Below are 16,413 nucleotides of genomic sequence, written 5' to 3' on the forward strand. Positions count from 1 at the left end.
TATTAAAATTAGGTGAAATGGACCAGAGGTATAAGGCAGCTTCTTTTGTTAGGGGACAGGGCCATAGCTCCATGGTGGAGCATGTGCAGAACAGAACAGCCAGGTTTAATCCCAAGCATCTCGAGAGCCAGTGTGGTGTAGTAGTTTGGAGTGGTGGACTCTAATCTGGAGAACTGGGTTGGGTTCCCCACCCCTACACATGAAGACCTTTGGGTAGTCACAGTTCTCTTAGAGCTCTCTCAGCCTCACCTACCTCACAGGGTGTCTGTTGTGGGGAGGGGGAGGGAAGGGAAGTCGGTTTGATGCTTCCTTCAGTGGTAGAGGAAGTTGGCATATGAAAATCAACTCTTCTTCCTCTTCCTCCTTCTCCTCCCCCTCCTCCCCCTCTTCCTCCTGGGTCAAACATGTTGCCATCTTGGGAAGCACTCTGCATTTGGGCTCTCGGCCGCACACAGCTTCCAAACACCCTTCTTAACAACCAGGCCACAGTGGCTGCAGAAGCGCGCTGGAAGGGACCGCTTTGTGGTAGTCGGTGGATTCCAACATGTTGACCAGATTGCTGTCTCCCACCCCCACCCCAAAATTAGTCTGGCCTTTCCCTTCTGCCTGTTCTTTCATCAGGTACCCCCCCCCATACACACACACCCATCTGTCTAAGGCCACTGGCCACCAGTTGCCCAACGTGTGCCGTGAAGAGGTGGAATTAGACTAATGGGTTGCCTGAACAAAAGGGAGAGTGGGGCCATGAATAATTGAGTGGTCTCTTCTGTAGCAACCAGCGAAAATGAAGTCCCATTTGCTCAGCCTTATTAAAAGAGCAAACTGAGGGGGTGAGACAGTAAAGGTCGTTGAGGGACTTGTAACATGGAAAAGAATCGCCTGCGAAATGGATGCTGCTTTCTCCTCCTCCTCCCCCTCCCTTTCCTGGTCTCTGAGGTCTTTAACTAAACGTCACGGTGAAGGCAGTCTTAAGGTATCTTGGGCTTGTTGAATTATTCAGCTCTCAGGGAGATCTCTGGACTCCCATCCAGCGACGTTCGATTCCTGATTGCCGAAAAGTGTAAATAGGGAGCGCTTGCCTTTGTTTGGCGCGTGTGTTTGACAAGGCGTCGTTGCCTGCGGAGCCCGTAATCCTGGAGCCGGTGCTTTCCGATTCACCTGCCTTTATCCTCTCCAGCGTGGTGTAGTGGTTATGAGTGGTGGTTTGGAGCAGTAGAGTCTGATCTGGAGAACCGGGTTTGATTCCCCACTCCTCCACATGAGTGGTGGAGGCTAATCTGGTGAACTGGATTGGTTTCCCCACTCCTCCACATGAAGCCAGCTGGGTGACCTTGGGCAAGTTACAGTTCTGTTAGAGCTCTCTAATCCCCACCTACCTCACAAGGTGCCTGTTGTGGGGAGGGGAAGGCAATTGTAAGCCACTTTGGAACTCCTTAAAGGTAGAGAAAATCAGGGTATAAAAACCAACTCTTCTTTTTATTGACTTTTTTGAGTTAAATGAGATGCAGCAGTATGACTTCTGTTCCAGAACTCAATGGAAGCAGGGACATGAGTTATTAAAAAAAATGAAAACACTGAACGGTTGAGGAGACCCACAGACAACCATCTGGTGGCACTCTCAAGGGTACAACCAACACCTGGTTTACGCTCTTGGTTAACCTTGTCCTTTGCTGGGCCTCTTCTGCCTTCCAGATCCTCCTCTATGACCTGGAAACCGGACGGTGCATCACACAGCTCGGCAGCTCCTTGGGCGACTTCTCCTGCGTCAACCTCCAGGATAGCCCTCCTTGCATGTTGGTGACCGGAAATAAGGACAGGAGGTAGGTCTGTGCGGGATAAGTGTTAAGGAGATCTCTGCTGGATTGGACCCAATGATAATTTAGTCTGGCATCCCCTGTTTCCTGCTGTGGCCAGCTGTGGCTTTTATGAAGCCCTTCCCCCAGCAGGGGCAAGAAGGCAACAGCACTCCCCCAGCGTTGTTGCGTTGCCCCCCCTGCTAAGCAACTGGTGTTCAAAGAGAAACTGCCTCTGAACACACAGGCGTGAAGCTGCCTTATACTGAATCAGACCATCAGTCCATCACAGTCAGTATTATCTACTCTGACTGGCAGCTACTGTCCAGAGTCTCAGGCAGAGGTCTTTCAGCCAGTGTGGTGTAGTGGTTAAGAGCAGTGGTTTGGAGCGGTGGACTCTGATCTGGAGAATTGGGTTTGATTCCCTACTCCTCCACATGAGTGGCGGATGCTAATCTGGTGAACTGAGTTGGTTTCCTACACATGAAGTCAGCTGAGTGACCTTGGGCTAGTCACACTCTCTCAGCCCCCACCTACCTCACAGGGTGTCTGTTGTGGGGAGGGGAAGGCGATTGTAAGCTGGTTTGATTCTTCCTTAAGTGGTAGAGAAAGTCAGCATATAAAAACCAACTCTTCTTCTTCCTCTTCCTCCTCTTCTTCTTCTTCCTCCTCCTCCTCTCTGGTCCTTTTAACTCAAAGATGGAGATGGATGGTGTCAAACTCATTTGTTTTGAGGGCCAGATATGACATAAATGTCACTTGGTCGGGCCATACCTCTCCAGGTCGAGGGGCGGGGGCAGCCTGCCTCAGCTGGCAAGCTCACAGCAGGCTCACCAGCCCAGATCAAGAGCTCACAACGGGCTCGCCAGCCCAAATCAGTACTGGGGGTGGTGGCTGCCTCAGCTGGCTTGCGGGCCGGATCAGAGGTTCTAAGGCTCCAGATCTGGCCCGCGGGCCGTATGTTTGACACCTCTGTTTTAACCAGAGATGCCGGGGATTGAACCTGGGTCCTTCTGCAGGCAAGACAGAGGCTCTTCCAGTGAGCCAGAGCCCCCTCCCCCCAAACGTGAGAGGTGCCACTTAGCCTTCATGTTCAGTAGCCATTGCTGTTCCTGTTCTCCACGATCTTGTCCGTTTCCACCTTCGAAGCCAGCTTGTAACAAACATCGGGTCCGCCCCACCCAGAGTTTAGGAAGGAAGAAGGGGAAGCTTCTTTGCCAGCCCCCTGCCGCACCACTCAGTGCAAAAATGTGCTCGATGCCGCAAGCGGGGTCTTTGCAAACTTTCAGAACCTGAGTATTAGGTAATGGTTGGATGGCATACCCTGCTTTGTTTTTAAAAGCTCAACGTGAAGAATCCTGCTCCGTTCTTTTTTTCAAAAACACAAAAAAACAAACCATTTGGTGGACACAGTTGGTGAACAGCCCAGCGAGGGCTCTTGGAATATCTTCCTCTTTCCCGCCGCCACTCGCAAAATGAGCTTGGCATATGAAACCTCACTTCCTGATACCAAAGAAGAAAAATAACCTAAAGGGGGAGATGTGCGTGGAGGGAATCTCACAGGCCAAAATAGTTCTGCTTGCCAACTCCTGACAAGATTGTGTGTGCTATGGTGTCCCTTAGGTGACAAAAGAAGAGAGAATTTTTCACGTAAACAGATTCCAGATTCTGTTTAGCTGATTAGCAGCCTTCTCTTTATCTCTTTGGCTTGGCCAGTCATATTTCCCCCTCTCCCCCCCCCCCGCTTCCATTCGGTGTCTGTTGGCAAATGTGAACGCACTGGGAGTCATCAGTATGAAAGGATTAAAGTGCTTAAAAATACCCCTTTGAGTCCAATTTTTAGATTGGGGGGGGGGGCTCTTTATTGAAATGATCCAAAGTATCGCCCCCAGGAGATGGATGGTGGTGCCAAAAGGCCAATATCCAATAACTCCCTTTCACACACCCCTTCTCCTCCCACCCTCCCTAAAAAATTACTGGTGCATCTGACTGCAGGTGGCAATGTGTCGGGGTGCAGGCTTCAGATCACAAGGCTTGTTGCTGCCAAATGTCAAAGCCTCAAGTCTGCCAGGGCAGCAGCTTGCAAAAAAACTTTTTCCCCCAGTCTCTTCTTTGTCAATGAACGTGCAACCTAAGGGAGTTGCAAAGAGCATGAGTACATTTCTGTCCCTGTTATTGTAGCCAGAGAATCTGAGTCTTAGGCCTGATTTACACGTACAGGAGAATGGAGCAGCTTCAGCTTGCTGGCCGGGGAGCACAGAGGGGCACGTTGTGGAATCGGGGCGGGGCCATGGCTCAGTGGTAGAGCATCTGTTTGGCATGCAGAAGGTCCCAGGTTCAATCCCTGGCATCTCCAGTTAAAGGGACTAGGCAAGTAGGTGATGTGCAAGACCTCTGCCTGAGACCCTGGAGAGCCACTGCCAGTCTGAGTAGACAATACTGACTTTGATGGACCAAGGGTCTGATTCAGTAGAAGCCCGCTTCATGTGTTCATGTGTCTCTTGACATTAAAATACATTGCAAGCAGAAAAACCAGCAAAAAGGCATAAAATCTTTCTTCCTTCTGTGCTTGTCTTCTATTTGTGCGGGCTTGTGTGTTTTTAAATATGAAGGAATTTTTGAAGCTGAAGTCCACCCCTGCAATCTGAAGTGGTCGGTCCCTGCTGCCATTTCATTCCCACCTCCCTGTCCCATGTCTGTGAGCCAGACCATCATCTCCTCCTCCCCCACCCCACCCCAGCTGTGAATCTGACCCATCTTCACAACTATCTCCCACCCACATGGACACATGAAGCTGCCTTATATCAAATCAGACCATTGGCCCATCAAGGGCTGTTTAGCTTGGAAAGAAGGTGGTTAAGGGGAGACATGATAGCGGTCTATAAAATTATGCATGGTATGGAGTGGACAGGGACATGCTTTTCTCCCTCTCTCATAATACACGGGGTCATCTGCTGAAGCTGTCACAGTCTCTGACATATTACAGCACATAAACCATGGTATTTTGTTGTACATATGCAGAATTATTCACTATAAAACTAAAAGCTACACAGTTATATAATTGAAGGTGTATTTACTTTTAAAAAGAAGGAACTAAAGCCTGTGGTTTCATTAAGCTTATGTTTCTGAAATACACTGACAGATGGCAGGAGAAATGTTCCTTTAGCCTATATCAAATGGAGAAATGTTCCTTTAGCCCAGGGGTGGGGCACCTTTTTCCTGCCAAGGGCCATTCGCACATTAATAACATCTTTCGGGGGCCACACCAGGTGTAGATCTCCCGGTGGGGGGGAGAGGCTAGGGTTGCCAGGTCTCCAGCCACCACCTGGAGGTTGGCAACCCCAGGGGAGGCCAGCCAGAGAAGGCCTGCAGGGCGCCCCCCTCCCCCCTCCCAGGTGGGAGGGCAGCCAGCGGTGGGCCCCAGAAAACGAGGCGCCAGGGGGGCGCAGCCCACAGTCGATTGGCAAGGGAGGAAGGAAAACAGAGAAAGAGGAAAAGGGAGGGAGGGAGAAAGAAATGGAGAGAGGGGGAGAAAGAAAGAAAAGGACGGAGGGAAAGAAAAAAAAGGACGGAGGTAGACAAAGAAAGAGACAGAAAAAGAGGGAGGAAGAGAGGGAGAGAAAGGAGAAAGAGTGACAGAAAAAGAGGAAGAAAAGAGAGAAAAGCCTCCCCCACACACACACACACCCGCGCATGCCGGCCTGCGCGACCGGGCCCCAGCCACCCCACCTCCCCCGCCCACACACACACACCCAGCGGCGCACAGAGCACCAAGCAACCGGGCCCCAGTCTCCATGCACTCCCCCCCAGAGTCCATAAAAGCCCCCCCCCCCCAGCCAAATCGGCTCCCGCATGCATGCTCTGCCGCCGGGAGCCGCCGGCCTCTTCCCGCCCCCCACTGCTCAACAGTCAACAGGCAGCGAGAGGGGCTTACAATGTGCCGCAGCGTTCCTGCACGCCACAGCTGTAGGGGGCAGCCTTGGGGGAAGCGTCCCTCCCCTCTCGCCGACCAACAACCGACAGTCGGTGAGAGGAGGTCCAAAGGGCGCTACAAGGGCGCTGTAAGCCGTGGCCCCAGGAACACCCTCGGGGAGGGCCACCCTGCACCCCGCCTCCGCGGCAGGGTTCCCGGAGCTCCCGGGGGCCACAAAAAATGTCCTCGGGGGCCGCATACGGCCCCCGGGCCTGAGGTTCCCCACCCCTGCTTTAGCCCATATCAAAAGGCTTAACAGTGAAGAGCTCTACTAGCCTTTTAGTGAAAAGCTTCATCACCTTTTTTAATGAAGAAGCAAAAGCCCTCTTCATATCTTATCGGCAATAAACAGTCTTCTTGCCCGTCCAATGCCATAAACTGTTTTTCTACCCTTTTTAATGGCATTACCGTACTTGTTTTTTTACCCCTTTAATGGCATTATGAGTCTTTCAACCCTCCCAGTGCCATTATAAGTCTTTTCACCCTTCCAATGACATTATAGGTTCTCCACCCTCCAAGCCACAAGGCTTGTCAATGCGAATTATTGCAATGTAAGCATATAATTGTGTTTTTTAGTTTAAGCTTGTAACTATAATACTATTGCTTCACAAATGAATGTAATGAATGCGTATTATGCTGGAGATGAGAATGGTGTTAAAATTGAGTATATAGAGTGCTCACAAAGCTATAAAACTGATTGTTTATAGTTTAGTAAAATTGACTAAAAGGGGCGGAAGTCCATATAAGGCATGGGTGAAGGACTTTTCAGTCCTAGGAAAAAGGATTCCTCAACCTAAGAAAAAGGATTCTTCAACTTAATGGAGGAGAACTTCTCAGCTAGCTTTGTTCTGAGTCAGCATTTTTAAGGGGTTTGAAACAGTATAAATACAGGCACAGTAAGACTAGAATATCAGACCTCAATCAGAGTGTCTGGAGGGCGAGAGATTCAAAACTGATGAAGTATTTCTTCACACAATGCATAGTTAAATTGTGGAACTCCCTGCCCCAGGATGTGGTTATGGCTGCCAACTTGGAAGGCTTTAAAAGGGGAGTGGACATGTTCATGGAGGACAGGGGTAACCATGGCTATTAGTCAAAATGGATACTAGTCATGATGCATACCTATTATCTCCAGGAACACAGGCAGGACAATGCTGCTGCAGTCCTCTTCCTTATGGGCTTCCTAGAGGCACCTGGTTGGCCACTGTGTGAACAGAAAACTGGGCTTGATGGACTTTGGTCTGATCCAGCATGGCTTTTCTTATGTTCCTATGTTCTAAGGTCAGTATTGTCTACTCAGACTGGAGGCTCTCCAGAGTCTCAGGCAACTGGTTGGCCACTGTGTGAACAGACTACTGGTCTTGATGGACTTTGGTCTGATCCAGCATGGCTTTTCTTATGTTCCTATGTTCTAAGGTCAGTATCGTCTACTCAGACTGGAGGCTCTCCAGAGTCTCAGGCAGAGGTCTTTCCCATCCCCTATTACCGGATATTTTTAAACTGGAGGTGACAGGGATTGAACTTGGGACATTCTGCGTGCCAAGCAGATACTCCACCACTGAGCCATGGCCCCTCCCCTAAGTCACGACAATACCATATCAAAGCTATTTCGTTCCTGGTTCTTGAAGAGAGGGGCAGCCAGGGTGGCCTTCTGGTGCTCTCTGCCCCACGTTTGAAAACTATACAGGGGGCAAGGAACCTGGCAGAGCACTGGACGCTCTGTCCCTCGTACATCAGATGCCCTGCTGAGCTCTTTGCTGGCTTCCAAGGGCCAAGGTAGATGTGATGGGGGCAGCTGTTCACATCCCTGTTCCATGAATGTATACGGCAATGGTGTGTGTTACATGAAAAGGGGCACGTGGTTGAGGAGGGGGAGCTTCAACCTCCCCTCACCCCGCTGTTACCTTACTGTACTCAGTTTGAATCACTTTTCTCACAGCCAAATTCTGATACCGGAAGCAAGCCAAGCCATGGTGAAAAGTGCTTTAAGCAGCGGAATGTAGCAAGGAAGGGGAGGTGGAAGGTTTTAACCCCCTGTACACTTGCTTTTGTGGTGTGTTTTTTTAAAAAGGACCCTCCACCTCACACTTGATACATGAAGAAGAAGAAGAGTTGGTTTTTATATGCCGACTTTCTCTACCACTTAAGGAAGAATCAAACCGGCTTACAATCACCTTCCCTTCCCCTCCCCACAACAGACACCTTGTGAGGTAGGTGGGGCTGTGAGAGTGTGACTAGCGCAAGGTCACCCAGCTAGCTTCATGTGGAGGAGTGGGGAAACCAACCACCAGATTAGCCTCCACTGCTCATGTTGAGGAGTGGGGAATCAAACCCAGTTCTCCAGATCAGAGTCCACCACTCCAAACCACTGCTCTTAACAATTACACCATTCTGGCTCCCCATGCTCAGCTTCATCCTGAGTTTCACTGGACATTGTTCATAGACTATATGCTGGTCTTCATAGATATGAGGACTAGTAACTTCAAAACAATAATAATAGAGTGGTATCAGTAGGAGGGGTTCAGTTGCCATTAGCCGGCCTCATCCCCTTCTCCCCCCAATTAAACCGCTCCGTTGTGCAAATTCACAGGAGGGACTGTGGCTCAGTGGTAGAGCATTTGTTTGGCATGCAGAAGGTCCCAGGTTCAATCCCCAGCATCTCCAGTTAAAGGGACTAGGCAAGTGGGTGATGTGAAAGACCTCTGCCTGAGACCCTGGAGAGCCACTGCCGGTCTGAGTAGACATTACTGACTTTGATGGACCAAGGGTCTGATTCAATGGAAGGCAGTTTCATGCGTGCATGTGTGCTAAGCTTAGCTCAGGATCCCGCGTTCTTCTCCGGACGCTAAATTTCACTCTCGTGGTCTTGGGCGTGACGAAGAATTGACGCAATGTAGTTAGCAGGCCTGTGCAGGTTCTCGGGCTCGTAAGATTTTTCACGCCGACTCCTAGCATCTTTGTTTTCCTCGGGCACGGATGCCTGGAAGCCAGGTCCCCGCTAATGAAACCACCAAGCCACAGCCAGGGCTCGCGGAATCAGAGGCAGCCTGATTACCATACCTGGCACCGGCAGGCAGAACGCCAGGCGGCGTGTTGTCAGGGAGCGGGCTCGGAAGCGTTTGGCTTTTTTTTGCCCAGCGCAGGGTTCCGCCGAGCCCCCCACTTTGTCAGAGGAAGAGGGGAGCCGGGCTTTGTTTACTCCATCTGTGAACGTTCCGACAAGCGGCTCGGAGGCATTGGGAGAGCCCCAGCCCGAGTGTGCTCCCTTCCCCGTTCCAGCCTGTCAGATGGATTTTGCCCGGCTGGAGTCTTTGTCGTCTTTTTTTGTTTTAATTGTCAGGATGGAGCTGTTTGCAGGCTCCTACGGAGCAGTTTCATTAGAGAAGGGGAAAGGGGGGAGGCGGGAGGGAGGCTCTTTTTCTTTTTTTTGGGAACAGCCTCCGGATCAGAGCAGGAATCCTAAACAATGGAAGTTCTGGCACAGCAAACTTCCTCCTCTGCAGGCCTCAATCCACTTGGGTATCAGGCTTCTGCCATCAGTCCTTTCTCGAGGATTAGCCAGCAGGCTTTTGATTTTTTTTTTTCCAGCGGACCTCTGTGGTGGTTCCCACTTGTCTCTCCGGATTGTGTTTTCTTTGTGTTTTGTGGTTTTAATCGCCTGCGTTTTGGATTATGAAACTTCAGCGGCCCCTCCTGTGCATGTGAGCTCTCTCTCCCTCATACCCAGGGCTCGAGACGGGGCATTCAAAGGTGTGGATTGCACTGCCCTTTAGAGCACACGCCACTGAAGGACTTGGTCAACTCCAGCAGAGCTGAATAGGCTGAGTTCACGCACTCTACAGAGCCTGTGCATATATTCTTTTAAAAACAAAACTACATAGACCAGCAGTCTGATTACTACCCTGTCACTCTTCTTAGATAAAGGTCTTCCCAAAACCTATATGCGAGACCTTTCAATTGGATATGCCGGGAACTGAATCAGCAGCTTTCTGCATGCAAGGCACGTGGTCTGTTACAGAGCCGCAGGTAGGGGATGTGTTGACCACTGGTGCTCACTAGAGCATCAGGGGGGAAATGGGGTGTGTGCAGTATTCTGATGCTACAACGTCACTTCTGGTGCGATCCCAGAAGTAGGGTCAGCGTGACACTCCAGGGTTCTCCAACACGAGAGCTTTGGGAGAATCCTAAAGTGCTGCATTGACGCAATGACCTCACTTCTGGGGTCACTCCGGAAGTGATGTTGCAGCTTCAGAACACGGCAAATTTACATGTCCCTGCCACTGTCCTCCCCCCACTGGCAACCCTAGCCAACTGACAACCGTACCCACAGGTTCTCCGATATGAAGTCAGAGGACTGGTTCTTCTCAGTGCTGTCTTGTCTGATTGGCCATGGCTGTCCAGGGTCTCACCCAGAGAAAGGACTTCCCTAAGACCTGTTACCTGAGATCCTTGAATCCTTGCTGGAGATGTCAAGGAATGAACCTTGGACTTTCTGGATGTAGCACACATGCTAAGCCACTGAAGCAGAGGCTCTCTACACATAAAGGAATAATAATAATAATAATAATAATAATAATTTTATTAGATTTTTAGGCTTCTGTATCCCAACAATTCAGGCTCGGAGCGGCATACAACGTTATGATACATTTTAAAACCAGTACAATATATAATTTTTTAAAAATATTTTTATTAAAAATTTAAACAATTACATACACGTACCATACAGTTTTGACATTCTTCCAGGGAACTCAGTAAATAATTATAAGTAAATCAGAAATAATCAGAGAACGCTCGTTTAAATCGTACAGTGGATTTGGCTTAAAATACCAGTACAATGTTTAATTTAAGCTGAAATTAATTAAAATTGACAGCACCCTTCGTTTATGACATCCAATAGAAGAAGAAGAGGGGGAAGGGAGGCCAGCAGGGTAGCAACTGTTGCTGTCCCCAACCATACACTTCGTGGAACAACTCCCATTTTGCAGGCCCTGCAGAATTGATTTAAGTCCCGCAGGGCCTGGATCTCACTAGGGAGAGCGTTCCACCAGGTTGGGGCCAAAGTCGAGAAGTTTGGGGCCAGAGTCGAGAAGTTTGGGTCCAGAGTCGAGAAGATTGGGTCCAGCATTGAGAGCAACCGGTCATCTTACAAGGACTGGATCCTCCACCACTGGCTTAGTGCTAAATTTGCTCAGCCAGTAGTGCAGAGACCCTCTTCTGAATTGACATCCTTTCTGAATCGACCGGGCCCTTTCAGATTTATTTTTCAGATTTCTTATGCTTCACGGGCTGGTGGGGGACTAAATCCATGCATGTCCAGCGCTGCTACTCTGGTGCCTCCCCAAAGGGCTACTTCACATCATGCCAAGAAATGTGCGAGCCGAAGTACATGTGCCCCCAGTAGCGAGTCAGCGTGATCCCGTTTTGCATAATATATTCTGCAGTTATTTGCTAGTCTACATAATTTATTCTGCTAGCAGCCCCCTCTTCCCTACCTGCTGGGAATGTTATTCAGCGACCCCTCTGGCTTCTGAGTTTTTGCCAGCTCCCTTTCAAGTATATCTCTGCAGCTCTAAGGGCTGGAACCCACCATTTTAAATAAAGTAAAAGCTGAGATTATTAGGAAGTTGCCTTCTGAAGCCAAGATCACAGTCTGTGTGGGTGTCTGTATGTGTGTGTCTGTGTGTGTGTGTGGGTGTCCTCCGGTAGAATCACAGCAGACACACAACACTGGACCCGCAAATGCATCTTGCATATGGGTGAAATCACAAGCCTTTGCTATGGGGCAGCGACTCACCCTGCAAAAACGTGTTCCTTGACCTCAGGAGTGAGCTGGGCTATGTCACATTCGCCTTGCCCAAGCAGCCGCAAGAGCCTGGTATGGCTGGGGTCACATCGTGGCCACAGGCTACACAGTATCGGCTCTCCATACCACTGAAGCCTCCACATTGTGCTTTTTGAAGAGGGCCCTGTGTGGAAAATGGCCCTGGGGTTCCATTCTGTGTTGCCAGCCGTGGGGCAATCAGGTTCCTTCTTCCCTGAAACAAATGGGTCCGAAGGAGGAGGAGGAGTTGGTTTTTACATGCCGACAGTCTCTACCACTTAAGGAAGAACCAAACCGGCTTACAATCACCTTCCCTTCCCCACAACAAACACCTTGTGAGGAAGGTGGGACGGAGAGAGCTCTAAGACAGCTGTGACTAGCCCAAGGTCACCCAGCTGGCTTCATGTGGAGGAGTGGGGAACCAAACCTGGTTCTCCAGATTAGAGTCCACCGCTCCTGACCACCACTTTTAACCACTACACCACACTACGCAAATGGGTTGTGAAGACCACCAGCTCAGGTGGCTTTGGGGGGGGAAAGATTATACCCTGTTCGTCGACAGTTGGCCTGTTGATGACTACTTAGCCATAAATAGAACCTCCATGTTAAGAGGCAGTGTTCTGATGAGTACCTGGTTGGGAGTGAGGGATAACACGAAGAAGGCGAGGATTTTGCTTTACTGTCCTGCTCCAGAGCTTCTTTGGAGGCCTCTGATCAGCCATCATTGGAGTTCTGGGCTAGATTGGTTGTCAGTCAGTGCATAGTTCTGTTCTTATTGTTATAAATAAGGACTTGCTTTTTGTACATAGTGAAATACTATGGAATCTGCATTAAGAGGCCACATCCTGCACTCCTGTGCACTGTTTCAGCGTCTGCAGAGGCTTCTTGCCCTGTTGAGTGTAATTTACAAATACGCTCATGATTAATCCTCAGAGGGCTCTCTGCTTTCGAAACAGCCCATTGCATGAAATCATATATATTGATTTCCCTTTTTGATAAAGCCAACTCATCCATCCACATAGAAGCTGCGATTGACTTTTCACAACACAGACGGGCTCCGTCGCCAAGCCCAGGAGGTTAACGGCTTATGAGTCAGACCCCAAAATGATGAGGTTAGTCTTTGAGAGATTTTAATGATCTGGGTTCGGGGCTTTAACGTTATCAGTTTATGGAATTCGCCGCCCTTGAGATGTGAATGCCAGTCACTGGCTGAGATGCATGTCTTAAACCTATGTACATGTGTCTTAATTTCTGGCATTGCAACTTACAATGCTTTGGGCCTGTCCAGTTATTTGGCCTTATTTTACATTTCATCTTTGAGGATGCTTACGTACTTTTAAACTATTTGCTGGGTCTCCTGGAGAAAACGGACCCTCCAAGGGTCTGATTCAGTATAAAGCAGCTTCATGTGTATATGTTCAGTTTAAGTATAAAGCAGTTTCATGTGTTCATATGTTCAGCCCAAGTATAAAGCAGCTTCATGTGTCCAAGTATAAAGCAGCTTCATGTGTTCATGTGTTCAGTCCCAGTATAAAGCAGTTTCATGTGTCCAAGTATAAAGCAGCTTCATGTGTTCATGTGTTCAATCCAAGTATAAAGCAGCTTCATGTGTTCATGTGTTCAGCCCAAGTATAAAGCAGCTTCATGTGTCCAAGTATAAAGCAGCTTCATGTGTTCATGTGTTCAGTCCCAGTATAAAGCAGTTTCATGTGTCCACGTATAAAGCAGCTTCATGTGTTCATGTGTTCAATCCAAGTATAAAGCAGTTTCATGTGTCCAAGTATAAAGCAGCTTCATGTGTTCATGTGTTCAATCCAAGTATAAAGCAGCTTCATGTGTTCATGTGTTCAATCCAAGTATAAAGCAGCTTCATGTGTTCATGTGTTCAATCCAAGTATAAAGCAGCTTCATGTGTTCATGTGTTCAATCCAAGTATAAAGCAGTTTCATGTGTCCAAGTATAAAGCAGCTTCATGTGTTCAATCCAAGTATAAAGCAGTTTCATGTGTCCAAGTATAAAGTAGCTTCATGTGTTCAGCCCAAGTATAAAGCAGCTTCCTGTGTCCAAGTATAAAGCAGCTTCATGTGTTCATGTGTTCAGTCCAAGTATAAAGCAGTTTCATGTGTCCAAGTATAAAGCAGCTTCATGTGTTCATGTGTTCAATCCAAGTATAAAGCAGCTTCATGTGTTCATGTGTTCAGCCCAAGTATAAAGCAGCTTCATGTGTTCATGTGTTCAATTCAAGTATAAAGCAGCTTCATGTGTCCAAGTATAAAGCAGCTTCATGTGTTCAATTCAAGATGACATACATGGCATTCCCAAGAGGCCTCCCACCCAGGTACTTGACCCGACTCACACTTGTGTAGCTTCAGCAAGATCCAGCATGGCGCAGTGGTTAAGAGCGGCAGACTCTAATCTGGAGAACCGGGTTCAATTCTCCACTCCTCCACATGAAACCTGCTGAATGACCTTGGGCTAGTCACAGTTCTCTCTGAACACTCTCAGCCCCACCTACCTTACAAGGTGTCTGTTGTGGGGAGGGGAAGGGAAGGAGATTGTAAGCTGGTTTGAGACTCCTTAAAGGCAGAGAAAATTGAGGTATAAAAACCATTTCTTTTTCTTCAGTGTGGTGTAGTGGTTAAGAGCAGTGGTTTGGAGTGGTGGACTTTGATCTTGAGACCCAGGTTTGATTCCCCACTCCTACACATGAGCGGTGGAGGCTAATCTGGTGAACTGGATCCCCCCCGCTCCTACACATGAAGCCAGCTGGGTGACCTTGGGCTAATCACACTCTTTCAGCCCCACCTACCTCACAGGGTGTCTGTTGGGGGGGGAGGGGAAGGTGATTGTAAGCTGGTTTGGTTCTTCCTTAAGTGGTAGAGAAAGTTGGCATATACAAACCAACTCTTCCTCCTCCTCATACCTGGAGAGTGTTAAGCTTGCCATCTGTGTTGGGGTCATTGACTGAGCTAAAGACATCTTTGATGTGTTTCCTAGCAGATCACTCCACAGCATGGAGGGGGGGGAATCATCTCTTGATGTGGGAGAAAAGCAGGACATTGTGAGTGATGTGTTGTGCAAAATCCCCCTGTCCCAGCATGCGGGGGTTGGAAATTTATCCTTTCCCTGTTCTCATTTCAGAGTGAGGGTATATGACCTCCGTAGAAGCGACCCTGTCTGCTCACTCTACGGCCACCAGCTAGGCATCTCAGCAGTGCAGATGGACGACTGGAAGGTTGTCAGCGGAGGAGAAGATGGGCTGGTCTGTGTGTGGGACCAGCGGATGGGCACCAAACTCTGGGAAATGCATGCTAGGTGAGGACAACCATCTGAATTTTTCTCTTGTTTGCCTAATTGTGACTTTTTGGCTTTGAAACGGGAAAGGGCCATGATTCAGTGCTAGAGCATAACCTGCGTGCAGAAGATTCCAGGTCCAATCCCTGGCCTTTCTACCTGGGTGTAGGGGGTTACAGTGTCTGATGAGGACCAGGGAGAGTCAGGTTCTTCAAATCTCCACTCTCATGGAAACTTGCACAGCGATGTTGATGGAAAGTGCTGTCAAGTCGCAGCTGAGTTATGGCGACCCCGTAGGGTTTACAAGGCAAGACACATTCAGAGGTGGTTTGCCATTGCCTGCCTCTGCGTAGCAACTCTGGACTTCCTTGGTGATCTCCCATCCAATACTAAGCAGGGTCAACTCTGCTTAGTTTCCAAGATCTGATGAGATCGGGCTAGCCTGGCCTATCCAGGTGACTCTGGGCCAATCACTCTGTCTCAGCCTAATCTACCACCCAGGATGGTGGTCGTAATGAAAGAGGGAAGAATAATTGAGTTCTCATTCTGAGGCGGAGGGCATCTTGAAGACAGATGGGTGATTCCTTTCTGGTTCTAAGGTAGGCAGAAACTAGTAAAAAACTTTCCCCACTTCCTGTTTCCTGCCTGGAATCGCCCTTTGTCCCCAGTTTCCTTCCTGCCTCGCTAGGGTAAGGCAGCCACTGAGGTTGCTCCCAGAGAGCTGCAGTCAGTCAGAGCAGACAGGACTGAGTTAGAAGGATCTGTTGTCCGATTCAGTTTAAAACGGCTTCTTGCAAGGATGGGATAACTTCTCTTTGTGGTCACATCACAGTTCTTGACCAGATTAACATGAAACACTGTTGGTGTGACCTGCCAGTCAGAGCAAGACCATTCTGGACTAGATACACCGAGTCAGACTTTTGGTCCGCGGCAGCTTCCTATGTTTGTGGTGCCATCGATACATAAACCAGAGTAAACTGAGGAAGGGGGCAGCAGAGAGGTGCTGAAAGGAAAGCTGTATATTTTGCCTTTCTAGCCCAACTCTCTAACATCCCGCTGCAATCCAGCCACACTCCACTGGGTGGTGCTCAAGGCAGCTTTCCTCGAAATTTCCTTGAAGCTAGGAAAAGAACCGTTTGGCTCAGAGGAAGCCGAGCGTCCCATTCTGCTCCCACACTTTTAATGGGCGCTGGACATTGAGAGGAAGAACCTGGAAAGCTTGTCCCCAAATGTGATGGAGCGCCAGAATTTGGATCAGAAGCTCCCCCACCCTGGGCAGCTTTTGTGTTACATAACATAAGAAAGGCCACGCTCGATCATACCAAGGTCCATCAAGTCCAGCAGTCTGTTCACACAGTGGCCAACCAGGGGCCTCGAGGAAGCCCTAAACAAGACGACTGGAGTGGCATTGTCCTGCCTGTGTTCCACAGCTCCTAATATAATAGGCATCCTTCTCTGATCCTGTAGAAAATAGGTATGCATCATGACTAGTATCCATTTTTACTAATTGCCATGAATAGCCCTCTCCTCCA

General features: G+C 49.0%; 1 protein-coding gene across 1 annotated transcript in view; it reads left to right on the plus strand.

The window, feature by feature from the left end:
• Positions 1 to 16,413, plus strand: part of FBXW8 (F-box and WD repeat domain containing 8) — a 102,146-nt gene that overhangs the window by 81,727 nt on the left and 4,006 nt on the right. The window contains exons 8-9 of the mRNA XM_056859593.1: positions 1,693 to 1,820; positions 14,729 to 14,902. Of these exons, the coding sequence (XP_056715571.1) occupies positions 1,693 to 1,820; positions 14,729 to 14,902 (302 nt within the window). The remainder of the gene's footprint in view (positions 1 to 1,692; positions 1,821 to 14,728; positions 14,903 to 16,413) is intronic.

The sequence above is a fragment of the Euleptes europaea genome, chromosome 13, assembly GCF_029931775.1.
Source record: "Euleptes europaea isolate rEulEur1 chromosome 13, rEulEur1.hap1, whole genome shotgun sequence".
Lineage (NCBI taxonomy): Eukaryota > Metazoa > Chordata > Lepidosauria > Squamata > Sphaerodactylidae > Euleptes > Euleptes europaea.